Below are 13166 nucleotides of genomic sequence, written 5' to 3'. Positions count from 1 at the left end.
TGATGTATAATAGAAATCAAAGAAAGATGTCTATTATACATCAAAGATGAGCAGTGTGTGTCGTGTTCACAGCTGATAACTAGAAGATGTCTGGAAGAGGCAAAGGCGGAAAGGGACTCGGGAAAGGAGGCGCTAAGCGTCACCATAAGGTTCTCCGTGACAACATCCAGGGAATCACCAAGCCCGCCATCCGCCGCCTGGCTCGCCGTGGGGGAGTGAAGCGGATCTCCAGGCTGAACTACGAGGAGACCCGCGGGGTGCTGAAGGTGTTCCTGGAGAACGTCACCTACACCGAGCACGCCAAGCACGCCAAGAGGAAGACCGTTACTGCCATGGACGTGGTGTACGCGCTGAAGCGCCAGGGCCGCACCCTGTACGGCTTCGGAGGCTAAACAGGAGCGGAGCTTCACTACCGGACCCCGACGTATAAACCCAAGTGACCCAGTGACATTTGTCACTGCTGAGGTTGCTTTATGGGTCTATTTTCTATACTGTGCTGATCAATTGGAAATCAAATGGCAAAAAAGACCCGTTCCCGCACCTAAGGTCAAATATTAGGAATCAAAACTGCTTGAGTGTATGGAAGCACACAGCTTTATCAAGATTTCCAAGTGCAAGATCTTTTTATTCATAAAAGACCCTATTTATGTTGTATGAGAAATATTAATATTAATACAGAATCCTTTTTCACCAAATAAATGGGCTTCCTGACTTCAGAAAGCCTTCTAGACAAATACTAAAAGAGCAAAAATTCAATTTGGTAAATGAAATGAAAACACATACCCTACCAAACCTTGAGTACAGGCCATTCAGGATGATAATACAAAACCATTTATAATTCAACAAATAAAACCTGTCAACTGGTAATCACCACTTATCATAAAAAAATAAGTAGCAATACACAGTAGGGGACTCTTGGGTGCAAGTTAAATCCATGCAAGAAGGGGGTTTAGTGTTGTATTTCCAAATCAGGTATGCAAATGAGAGATCTGGCCCAGCCAATCTCAAAGCTCCCTTGGTCTGGAATGGAGCTGCTCCCCTCTTCTAGTTATTCACACTGGAGTTAGGTTACATATTAGCACATTTCATCTAACAGTTGCTGCAGAAACAAAAACGTAAACAAATGACCTGGAATGTGACCACACCTATTAGAATGTAGTTCAACAGATAACTTGTAAACCTTGTCATAAGATTTTTTTTGTTCTACAAAATATACTTTATTCCGCAAAAAAAAAACATCTGAAAAGGAACATCTCACACATATTAACACTCCATGTAATAAAAAACAACGGCGGAACGGAGATTGATTGTCCGTTATCAATCTTTGCAAGTGGGGGCGGATTTGCGCAATTAAGAGAGTCCCTCCAAACCTACCACTTGCTATTGTCCTTTAATCTCTGTATAGGGCCCAAAGTCCATTCCAGCGCTCCCTCCCCGTGGGGAGACCCCATTTGGCGAAGTGGTTTTTCGTCCTCCTCCTGAGGTCCGCCAGGATCCTCTCCTCCAGCTCCCTCGCCCCCCACTTTATGTTGTGCTGGATGAGAGTGTTCCTCGCCTTCCACAGTCCTTGTTTTGTGAGGGACAGTAGCAGCCCCCACAGGTCCTGTGTCCCCTTGTCCAGTCCGGTGGGTGCCAGCCCCCAGCAGAATGTACTGGTAACTGAGCACCGCATCCTTTCCCAGGAGTTGCATAATGTTGTCCATTCTGCCCCACACCACCTTGGCGAAGAGGCAGCTCCAGAACACGTGCTCCTGAGTCTCCTCGACAAAACACGTGTCCCGGGGGCAATGCGGATTCCTGGTTAGCGAGTGTCTGTAGAGGACCTCTCTGGTAGCCAGTCTCTTGTGCACAGCCATCCAGTTGAGGTCCTTCAGTTGGTTGTCAAGTTCTTTGGGCTGTGTTCTTTCCCAGACTTGTCTGGGAACCTGCAGCCTTTCGTCAGCGACCAAATGCCCCCTCACCTCTTTGTACAGGGCTCTGTGGTTGGTGCAGAGCTCTGGCTGTCTCGTGGCCTCGTACCTCCTGCTCCACTTGACAGCGTGGGTGTAGAACTTCGGTTGCCTCTCTGCCTTGGGCCCAGTGTTTGACCACTGGACCAAGTGCCTCATCGGGACGGAGAGCCACAGCCTGACAAAGTACTGGTACTTGTGGCCAATGAGCTCCTGCAGCGCCCGACAGAGGTTGCAGTAGAAGATGCAGTCGAGTTTCAGGGGGAAATGTGGGACATCTCGAACCCCTTCTTCGACCGGCTGAAACATCCGGTTTTCGAGTGATGTACTCATACTTGCCGCCCCAGACGAAGCCGAAGATCATCCCTTGCAGCGCTCGTCTGAGTCTGGCCGGCAGCGGGTACACCACCACCAGGTAAACCAAAGCCGGCAGGATGTCTGCTTTCAACACCATCACTTTCCCTGTGTAGGACAGCGACCGCGTTTTCCACAGACCCAGCTTCGCATTCACCTTGGCGATCCTCTTGGTCCAGTTGTTGGTCTCGTTGTCCTGGCTCTGGAAGGAAACCCCCAGTATTTTGAGGGGCTCCGTGCAGAGCTTGAGACCCTCCGGCGCTGTCGTCCTGTGCTTCCAGGGCCCGAAGAACTTCAGTTTTCTCTTTCGGCGGTTGAGTTTCGACCCCGAGGCTCTGGAGTATTGCTCCATGACCTGCAGGGCCCTCCTCAACCCCCTGTCCGACCTCAGGAACAGCGTTGTGTCGTCGGCGTACTGGGAGATCTTCAGGGTTTCCCCCGCGCCTCCCGGTATCTCCAGGCCGTCGATGACAGGGTCCCGTCTCACCGTCTCTGCTAAGGGCTCTTGAAGAGGAGATGATGCCCTCCCTCATGGTGTCTCCGAGTTTCCCCCAGCGGAAGATCTCCTGCGCCACTTCCACCAGATCTGCCGCCAGGGTGTCCCAGAAGCGGGTGTAGAATTCCTTGGGGAGTCCGTACGGCCCTGGCACCTTGCCATTCTCCGTGGACAAGAGATGACCTTCAGCTTCAGCTCCTCGGCCGCGATCGGACCCTCCAAGTCCTCCCTCACCTCCTCCGGTACTCGTGCCTTCAGCTCTTCAGCTCTTCCAGAAAAGCATCGCCTGCCTCCACCTCCGTCTGCTTTTCTGAAAAGAGCTCTGTGTAGAAAGCGGTGGCCGCTTCTACCTTGTCGCTCTCGTCCAGCACTTCCTCTCCATCTCCCCGTCTCAAGCCGTGGATCACCCTCTTTTTCTGAGCTCCTCGGACCTGATTGAGTTTGCGGAGCCTCTCCTTCAGGTCCCGTGCCCGGGCTGAATTGAAGGCTCCTCCCCCGTTAGCCGAGCTGTACTCCTCCTCTAGTTGTCTCTGGAGTCGTGCAGCTTCCTTCCTCTCCCTGGCCGCCTTCCGTCTGCAGTACGTCTGCGCCAGGGTTCGGGTCCTGTCTTTCACCGACTCCCACCATTCCACCATGGAGCTGTAGCTGTCTCTCAGATCGACCCAGCTCGCGTAGTCTTTACGGAACAGTGCCTTGAAGTCGTCTTCCTCCAGTATCTCCCGGTTCAGCTTCCAGTACCCACGACCGAATTCCGGCAGGTTGGTGTTAGCCACCACCGTCAAGCGCTCGTGGCTGGAATACCACTCCGGGGACACCGTCGCCGACTCCAGGGAGCAGGTCGTGTGCAGAAAGATGTAGTCCAGGCGGCTGCACACTCCCCGGGAGTTTTTCCATGTCGTTCCGGCGTCGTTAGGGCGGCACCGTCTGAAACCGTCTACCAGGGAGAACTGCTTGAGTAGCGACTCCAGCTCTGCCGAGCTAGCGTCGCTCCCCTTCTCCCAGTCGACGTTGAAGTCCCCGCCAAGCACCACCTGTCTGTTGGTGGTGCAGCAGCTGGCCAGGTCAGCAAACACTTCCTTCCGGATAGAGGGTTCCGTCGGAGCATAGACGTTAATTGCTCTCAACTTCTGCCCCCTCCAGTCGATGTCTGCGACCAGGATCCGGCCCTGCACCACCGAGAAGGAGGAAACCAGCGTCATCTCTGGATTTCCGAGGAGGATTCCCACTCGGGAAGAGTGGACCCCTCCTACGCTCCAGCATGATTCTCCCTTCGTCCATTCCCTGGTAAATGTCAGCTTGTCGCTTTCATCCTTCAGGTGGACCTCCTGTAAGAAACAAACTGAGAAAGACTTTGAGGACAGATCATGAAAGACTCCCCGTCTTTTCACTGGGTCTCTCAGCCCTCTCACGTTAGTTGTTAGAAAGGTTAGTTGCACAATCATGATTAAACAAGTGAAAGTTGAACCTCCTCTCTTTGTGCTTACAGTGGAAAACTTGGGAGTCTACATCTGGGCACTGTTTAGCCTAGATGTAACTCCTCTCGTTCGGGTCCTGGGGGGAATATGCTGGGCTCCCTCCAGGTCTCGCTGGGGACTGAAAGGTAAACATGCTGGACAGGTCCAGCCCTACCATCAGTCCCGGCTCCAGGGCGGCTTCAAAGTAATCCTCGTCTTCCTCGAGGATACTCTCCGCCACCGCTTCGGGAAGGCTTTTTTCTTCCCTTTCTCCAGGAGTTTCGGGGACCTCCAGTTGCTCCTGGGCCTTCGGGGAGGGGGGCTCCACTTCCTGGGCTGCCTCTTCCTGTTGTTCCTGGGTCTCAGGGGAGGGGGTTCTGACTTCCTGGACTGCCTCTACCTGTTGTTCCTGGGCCTCGGGGGAGGGGGTTACCTCTTCCTGGGCTGCCTCCTCCAGTTGTTCCTGGGCCTCGGGGGAAGAAAGTTCTGTTTCCTCTAGGACGAGGAAACGGTTCTCCCTTACCACTGTCATGGAAATATAACTATCAAGGAAGCCACAAGAGAGAGTTCTCACCTGAGTAAGGTCTTTATTTCAATATTGCAATATTGGGAGCCCTGCTGCCACTTCGCCAAGTGCAACCAGAGACTCAATTTGTTACAAGCAGTACAGGGTTTTTATAAGACGTTGCGCTGTAAAAAAGTTCAGCACTTGGTCCCTTCTAAAACTTCCCCTTTCTCTAAGAGAAAACAGATTACATCATAGAGCGAGAGAAGAAAAACTAGATTTGTTATTCAAAGCTTATCAGTTACTTTCAGCTAATTCTAATGACCCAGACAGCATATATTATTTTGGTGCATTGTCTTCTAAACTAACCTAAACAGTGTACTTTGTTGACGAACTGTTTTCTAAAATTCTGCACGTACTGTAGCATAGCAGTTATATCCTTGAAATATTATCTAAAAGCACCAATATATTTTTTGTAAAGCTCTCTACATTTTTAAGAATCAATTAACTCATTAGATTTCCACTACAATTCCCTCCTTTTTATTCTTGAAAATGATTAAAAGTTTGATTCTTCATATGGACTCCCAGGAGGCTCCCATACTTCGGGTTCTTGCGTTCTTACCAGAACATACTGATGCGCAAACATATTCATTACCATATTTTGAAGCATTGGAATAATACAAGTCGAACAGCAACACAAAAACAGGAAGACAAGTATCACAGCTACTATAATCGGTGTTAGTTACTTAAAGAAAAACATTCCCCCTGGCCCAAACAGTGATGTGATTCTAACCAGGAGAGAAATGGGTGAGGCTGTAGAATGAGGCATTAAAGCACATACATAACAAGATGCATTAAATTTCTTTAACTTTACAGTATGATTTATAAATTTGTACCACAAATTACTCATATCCCCCTCATTATCAGTTTCATTCAGCCAGTTTGTATACAAAGAGGCTTCGCGTTTAGATTCTTCCTCTTTCTGGGCTTCTGGGTGACAGGCTTCCACATAAAAAGGAAAAAGGCTGGGCACATCAGTCCCAAGCATGTGATCCCCATCTATCCCTGTGGAGACATCACTCCTGCTCTTTGCTCAGTTCGTTTGTGACCTTTTTACAGTGGGAAGCATGAATTCAGGGCACCTGGCACGGCCCCCTCCACCTGAGCGAACACCACCTCTTTTTCCTGTCTTTCACCAGAATCCAGTCTACTTATTCACGCATTAGTTCTTACAGCACAGGTAAATCCCTGTGGGCTGGAGCCCAGCATTTTTCTTAGGGGTTTTTTACAAGATTGGTCAACAGCTGGGTAATAACTCTTAGAAAAATCTACACATTGTTCCACTGCCTCAGCTGTGCCGTTTTGCAGAACAATTCTAGCTGAAGTTGTAAAATTTCTCTTTGGTCCGTTCCTGCAAAACATCTTATTATAAACAAACAAACCATAATAATAATGTGCATCTATGGGAATCACTCCCAAGGGTAACTCCCCTTAAAACTATATTGTTCTACCCATCAGGTTCTGCCACTAGATAGGAGAACCTTTCTCTACATTTTTTTTTACCTTCATGATCCCTTCAGGGCGTACAATTAGCACAGAAGCAGCAGCTTTAGTCCACATGTTTTTCAAGCAGGATATTAACAGTATGATCATAACGAATAATACCAGACACACAAATATGTATTGAACCAGAGACCCTCTCCAGGTTCCTAGCACAGACTGTAGCCATGCACCAATGCCCCAATCATCTGGATTATAATTGTGATATATATTTTTCTTCATCATAGATGTGATTTGCTAAGTCATTCATTTGCTAATAATTGTCTAGAATACAAGTACTGTTTAGTCTTTGCTCACCTAAACAGCTGTCTATCACCCTAATAGAGAATGGCCTAAAACTGTGATTATAGCGAGGAGCATAGTTATTTCCATTTTAATAGATCTGAGTTACACTCAGACTAAAAGCAGGGCTATTTACCCATGCCAATAAACCTAAATAATCACCTCTATCAAAGGGGATTACTCCCATGAGCATCTTTTATAGCAATACAATCCCAACATGAGCTCTGATTATTATTTGTGGCTGACTGATAAAGTATTGATTCCATATCCCCATTTTATCAAAGTAAAACTCATTACACTTAACAGGTACACTGTCGCCCCCCCTCAGGAAGCTCAACAAACACAGAAACACTGACAATATAATAATTAATGTTCACTCAGTCTCTGGTGCAGTGGTTCGGTGTCGGCGCAATGCGTAGATCCAGCGATCTCATCCTGTCACTCAGATGGCAGAGTCGGTAGTCAGTTGCACTTGATATGGTCCTTCCCAGCAGGGTTGCAACATCTGGCAGGGTATATCTTCCTCACCACACCCACTCGCCAGGTATCAGGTCGTGTCTTCCCTCTACTGGAGGTCTCCAAGTGTCCAGCATCTGTTCACCAGCCCCGTGCACCACTTCAATTAACAACCTACAATACTACAATAGAGAATTAGCAAATTCAACAATCCATTAGCCAAATTCATCCCTCCAGGAAGTTTCGTTGATTGGCCTGTGATGATATCAAACAGGCTCTATTACACAGTTCTGTTTGATCCAGCCCGCATTCCATGGCGTTCCTTCAGTCTGATGTCTAGTCGATCTTTTAGAGTTCTGTTCCTTCATTGCACTGTTCCAGCAGACTGAGGGTGATCTCAGTCCATCTCACCCCGAATAATGCAGCCACAGCCTGTCCCTTGATCATAATACAAGCGGTAGGGCAGTGCCCACCGAGGGCTTATCTCCATCATCAAGTGTTTGGTAGACACAGAGGCAGTGACAGCAACCCACTGGGAAAACAGATGATAAGAGCCAAGGTTTCCCTTTACAATTGTAAATTGTAAACATTTGCTACTGCGTGAAAGGTTTCTCAGGAGCAGGCCTTTTGAGCTGTAGCACCTGCACCTGAACTGTAGTTGAGTTCCTTTGATAAGCATCACATTGAGTTACCACATAAGTGGCTACTGCTTCAAACACGGTCCCCACCCAGGTGTCCGACAGAGTGCATTAGTCGAGCTACAAAGGGCATTAGGCTGTGAGGGCATGCAGAGCGTCCAGTGTGCTGGCAGCACCACACTCTTTTCTAACCATGTCCTTTTCTCTGCTTTAGAGGCCTCAGCCTGAATATCCTGTAGCTGTCCCCTTTTCACCAACAGAGGTCTCACAGGGGTCTCAGACTCCTGTTCTACCTGGACTGTGCACCTGACAGCTACATCTGCAAAGTTGTTCCCTCGAGTTACTGGAAACATTTCTTTATTATGTGATTTATACTTTACCACAGCTACTTCAGCCAGTAGCTGCAAAGCTTCTAACAGTTCAGAGACAAACCCAGCATTCTTGACTGGAGTCCCTTCCATGTTGGGGAAATCCCTATTCCTTCACTGCCATCCAAAATTGTAGCATACACCAAATGTATATATACAGTCTATATAAATTGCTACAATTTTCCATTTAGCATATTTACAAGTTTCAATTAAATATTTTCATTCGGTCTGCTAGTTCTACACCAGATTATTCACAGTTTATACAGCCAGGCAGGTAGCCTGCACAACACATAAACACGGCCCCTTGGCCACCGCATCAAGGGGTCCTGAATAATAATAACCCACCAGACGATGCCTATCTCCATGTTCCTGCACCAGCACAACGGCTCACAACCCATTTCTTTCACTTACAGACAGATTACATACAGATGATCCGTCTGAGGGAATCCAGTCCAGGGCCAGTGCCTGCAAAAAAGCTTGTCTCAAAACATCAAAACCGGTTTCTGCTGCAGGGGTCAAGGCAATCTTGTCTTTAGACTGCACTACCCCCCTTAAACCAATACATCACTGGACAAGCTCGTTCTGAGAAGGCATTCACCCTGGCTTTATCATGTAGTTGGTTTTATACTCCTTTTTTTTTCAAGATCCAGTACTTGGAGTAGCCCGGCCTTATGGATTCCCTCATTAGGTAAAACAATCACAATATCACATAACTCTATTGAGTTAGGTTTACATAAATGCTATTTCATGCAGTAATTCCTTATGAAATGCTACAGTCTGGGCCTAAAATAGGTCTGGGGTGTCCCCCACCCACATCAGTAGTTGAAACTGTACATCTTTACCCAAGCAGACTCTGACAGCTTATATTTGCTTTAAACACAACCCTTGCACTCCTTCTCCTGTAGCCTCCTGTTACCTATTAGAAAACTTTATATCACATTTTTATGCTGTTTTAGTCTAAAAACGGAACAGCTGTGCTCCTGTGTCCCCCAGTTACTGCACACTGTAAGATTATTTCACTTTTATTTCAATCCTGAGATAAATTTAGGAAGGCTAAAGAGGGGTTTACTAGATTAAAGCTGTTAGTTCACGCACGGCTCTCGTTTCAGCTTCTGACATGTTCTTTAATTGTGAAATCAAGCCTCTTTCTTCCAATTTCTCCAAAAAACACATTTTTTTTAGTAACTGCACACCAGCTTATTGGTAGTTTTGTCTTTGGGGTTTTATATCTCGGTATAACATGAAAGTCGCACAATAGTTTCGACAAACTGGCGGCTCCCTTTTCTCCTCCTTGGGAGTCTTTTTACCTCCCATTTGCAGCGCTCGCACTTCTGCATGCATGCTTCGCGAGTTATTAAATCAAATCTGTCTCCACTGTCCGTAATATCAGGAAAGCATAGTTGTACATTCTTGGCAACATCAGGTTTTAACACACTCAAGTAAATTTGGTTTATTACTGTGGAAGTATCTTCATTCACTTCCTTTTCATCGGCTAACCCCGAGTATACTATCCATAAAGCTATAAACCTTTCTGTAAAATCTGAAAACATCCTCACTTCCTTCTGCTGACATGCTGTTACTTTTCTCTAATCAGTTTTCGGTGGGTAATGCTCTTTCAAAAATCTCCACACTAATTCCCACCCTTCTCCCAGATTCTCTCTTAAGGCGTTCTATTTCTTCTTTTGCTGTTTCTTTTTCTGCATATATAACTTCGTTTCGTTCAGCCATTGCTTTTAGCTTTTCCATCAGGGATTTTTGCGTCTCATCTATGATATTCTGTTGAATTCTCAAATATTCCTCTAAATATTGTTTATTTTTATCCAAATGTTCATACACTTTTCTACATTCCTGTTCAGCCTAAATTCCGTCTGACATATTTCTTTTAAGTTTCACTTTGGATTAATCAAACTTTTTTTTTTCTTCACACCAAACCATTTACATGTCTCCCACGCGCCCCGCGGAACCCCCCAGTCGAGACAAACTGACGAACTATCACAATTCGGGAACACGGACCAGGTTCCAAATCCTGGCTTTAAACACACAGTTGAATCGAGTTACCATTTTCGGCTCTTCTGCGAGTACAGTTCTAGTTACTACCTTCAGCCGTACTGCAGTCGTGTACCAGGATGCAACACCTGGATTGTTTCGCACGGGCAGGGCGAGACGCTATTCCTTCAGCTATCTCTTTTTTTCTACCCCACCTTCACAATACAGGCATCTAAAAACACATACACCATTAACTCATTTTTCTGTTGTACTTGCTTCAGCACCACAGCAACATGGAGAGGACAAGGGACTTTTTAGAAAAGAGGAGTCCTTACCTCTTTTTAGAAGCGGCCGCCTAACTTTTCCTCTCCATGTCCGTGTGGTTTAATTTAGATGGATACTTCTTCATCATTTGGGTCACGTATCCGCCAATCTGCCTCCTCCTTTTTAGACGACGTTGTAAACCTTTAGGAACAATATAATCTAGCAACAAGGTTATGTCACTGTAATTAGGCTTAAGACAATCAAGAACAAGGCTTGCCTTTCTTCGAAATTCTTTACGGTCATCAGGCAATTTAGGAAAAGACTTAATTAATGCAAATAATTCACTAGGAGACCAATGTCAATGTACATATGCTGGAGTTCCTTCTGGACCTGTAAAAGTGCACATTAGCATTTCACGAACAAGTGAAAAGGCTTTGGCTCCGGACCGCTTTCTAGTTTCGGTGGAGACTTTTTCTTTTTAGAAGGCATGGCCATGACTTTAGCTGCAGCTTGCTGTTCTTTAGTTTCAAGACTAGTCTTTTTTGAAGCTTCCCATTATTTCTGTGATTCCTCTTTCCATTACATAAGTTTTCCAATTCACTTTATTTCCTTTCTTCTCCTTCTCTTCTAAGTTTCCCCTTCTTCAGGAAACTTCTTTTTCCTAATTCAACTTTCCTCTGTCCATTCTGATTCACTTACAAAGATCCTTCATAGTTATGGGCCCCTAATTATCATATATAAATTATGTGCAAGTTCCCTTACACCTATTACCCTAGCTTTACAGTTCATGAACATAAAACATTTTTTTTACTCTAACCCAGGCTATAATTGTTTCTCTGAATTTGTCGTACATGTACTTTTGCTGGACTGCTCGGTCCCTTTTTCATCTTTGAATTTTAATTTCCCATTTTTACCGATCGGTGCCTTACTTAGAACCTTATCACATCAACTACTCCGCAGAGCAAAAACCACACGTCTGTGTTAAGATAAGTTCTTTATATGAGTCCCAGACTCATCAAACCCGCGTGAGATCACCCCTGTGGCTCGCTTCTCAAACTATTAATTTTTAAGGATCACTTACTGGCGTCAGACAGCTGCCAATTCTCCAGACGCGTCTCTGGAAGGATAAACAATTTATCCTTCGAGGTTTGTCCAATTTTGCTAAAATTGTCAGGGTCCGGATGGAGTTTCAGCAGCCGTTCGCGTTCAGGTTTCTGATCCCGGACAAGCCCCCAAATTGTCATGGAACTATCAAGGAAGCCACAAGAGAGAGTTCTCACCTGAGTAAGGTCTTTATTTCAATATTGCAAGCCCTGCTGCCACTTCGCAAAGTGCAACCAGAGACTCAATTTGTTACAAGCAGTACAGGGTTTTTAAAAGACGTTGCGCTGTAAAAAAGCTCAGCGCTTTGTCCCTTCTAAAAGTTCCCCTTTCCCTAAGAGAAAACAGATTACATCAAAAAGCGAAAGAAGAAGCACTAGATTTGTTATTCAAAGCTAATCAGTTACTTTCAGCTAATTCTAACGACCCAGACAGCATATATTGTTTTGGTACATTGTCTTCTAAAGTAACCTAAACAGTGTACTTTGTTGATGCACTGTTTCCTAAAATTCTGCACGTACTGTAGCACAGCATTTACATCCTTGAAATATATTATATTAAAGCACCAATATATTTTTTGCAAAGCTCTCTACATTTTAAGAAACAATTTACTTATTAGATTTCCACTTCAAGACTTGTTCGGCTGGCGTTCGGGGAGTCGCGTTTTTCAGAATTGTATTGAGATTGTTTTCCACCGAGCTCAGATGTCAAAGCACAGCAGCAGCTCTCCACAGCGATCCTCTATAGCGCCCTTTCTCTCGCAGCTCCGTCCTCATTGGAAGGAAGCAAGAGTGAAAGGCTGAAGTGAAATAGATCGGGGACGAAGGCAGTGAAGAGAGAGAACGTGGGAAGAAGAGAAAAACGCAAGGGAAAAAAAGCAGCGTCATAAAAGAGGTGACGGAGCTGTCCTCTCAATAAGAAGGGTGCAAGCGAGCCTTGCTCTCGCTTACGGCCACACCCCCTTGAGCACACCTGATCTTGTCTGATTTCGGAAGCTAAACAGGGATGGGCCTGGTTAGTACTTGGATGAGAGACGTCCTTGGAATACCAGGTGCTGTAAGCTTTTAAGCGTAGGAGGCGCCCTATCCCCGCTCGCTCGCTCGCTCATTCCCTTGTTCACACGTGCAGTGCGGCTTGTCCGTCTGTTTATTTGTCAGCTTTGGCGAGACACGGGTGCTTGTGTATTAGCGTGAGCATTTTTTATTCTATTCTCAGTGAAGAGAGAGAACGTGGAAGAAGAGAAAAACGCAAGGGAAAAAAAGCAGCGTCGTAAAAGAGGTGACGGAGTTGTCCTCTCTATAAGAAGGAGAAGAAGAAGAGGAACAGAGGATTTGTTTGTCTTAAGTAAGACTTTGATTTTTGTGGTTTTTTGGTGTTTTTGGTTGATTTTTGAAGCCCTCCCCTTCAGCCTAGCTCTGTTTGGGGAGGGGAGAGACTTTTGGGTTTTTTTTGTTGCTTTTTTGTTGCTTTCTGAGTCCTGTTTGTGTTTTAATGGAAGGAAAAAACATGGAGGCAGAGAATGTTATTGTAGTGGAGGAGGAGAGTGGTGTAGGAAAGAGAAGGATTAGGAATTCGGACCGACTCCCCCGGCGGGTTTTTGCAAGGGTGCATACTTTTGTGGTGGATGTGAGCGGTGTGGAGAAACCGTGGCGTGGAGATAATAGCGGGTGCTATTATCGCAGCGGTGCACGGCGTCTGTGGGGAGGGCTCTCTTTTTGCCTGCCGCCCCCAGACGCCAAAAGAGTTTGAACTG

General features: G+C 46.0%; 1 protein-coding gene, 1 non-coding gene and 1 pseudogene across 2 annotated transcripts; 2 read left to right on the top strand and 1 right to left on the bottom strand.

The window, feature by feature from the left end:
- The first annotated feature begins 86 nt into the window (after window positions 1–86).
- LOC138243428 (histone H4-like) lies at window positions 87–392 on the top strand. Its single transcript, XM_069199029.1, has one exon. It carries the CDS (start codon window positions 87–89, stop codon window positions 390–392), a length of 306 nt encoding a protein of 101 aa, XP_069055130.1.
- Window positions 393–698: 306 nt separating this feature from the next.
- LOC138243797 (U7 small nuclear RNA) lies at window positions 699–754 on the bottom strand. The gene has a single exon (XR_011192415.1). It is a non-coding gene; the product is annotated as a U7 small nuclear RNA (small nuclear RNA).
- An 11603-nt stretch (window positions 755–12357) lies between these two features.
- LOC138219028 (5S ribosomal RNA) lies at window positions 12358–12476 on the top strand (annotated as a pseudogene).
- Window positions 12477–13166: the final 690 nt, after the last annotated feature.

This window comes from Lepisosteus oculatus, chromosome 14 (assembly GCF_040954835.1).
Source record: "Lepisosteus oculatus isolate fLepOcu1 chromosome 14, fLepOcu1.hap2, whole genome shotgun sequence".
Lineage (NCBI taxonomy): Eukaryota > Metazoa > Chordata > Actinopteri > Semionotiformes > Lepisosteidae > Lepisosteus > Lepisosteus oculatus.
This window is presented reverse-complemented; position numbering and strand designations above follow the sequence as displayed.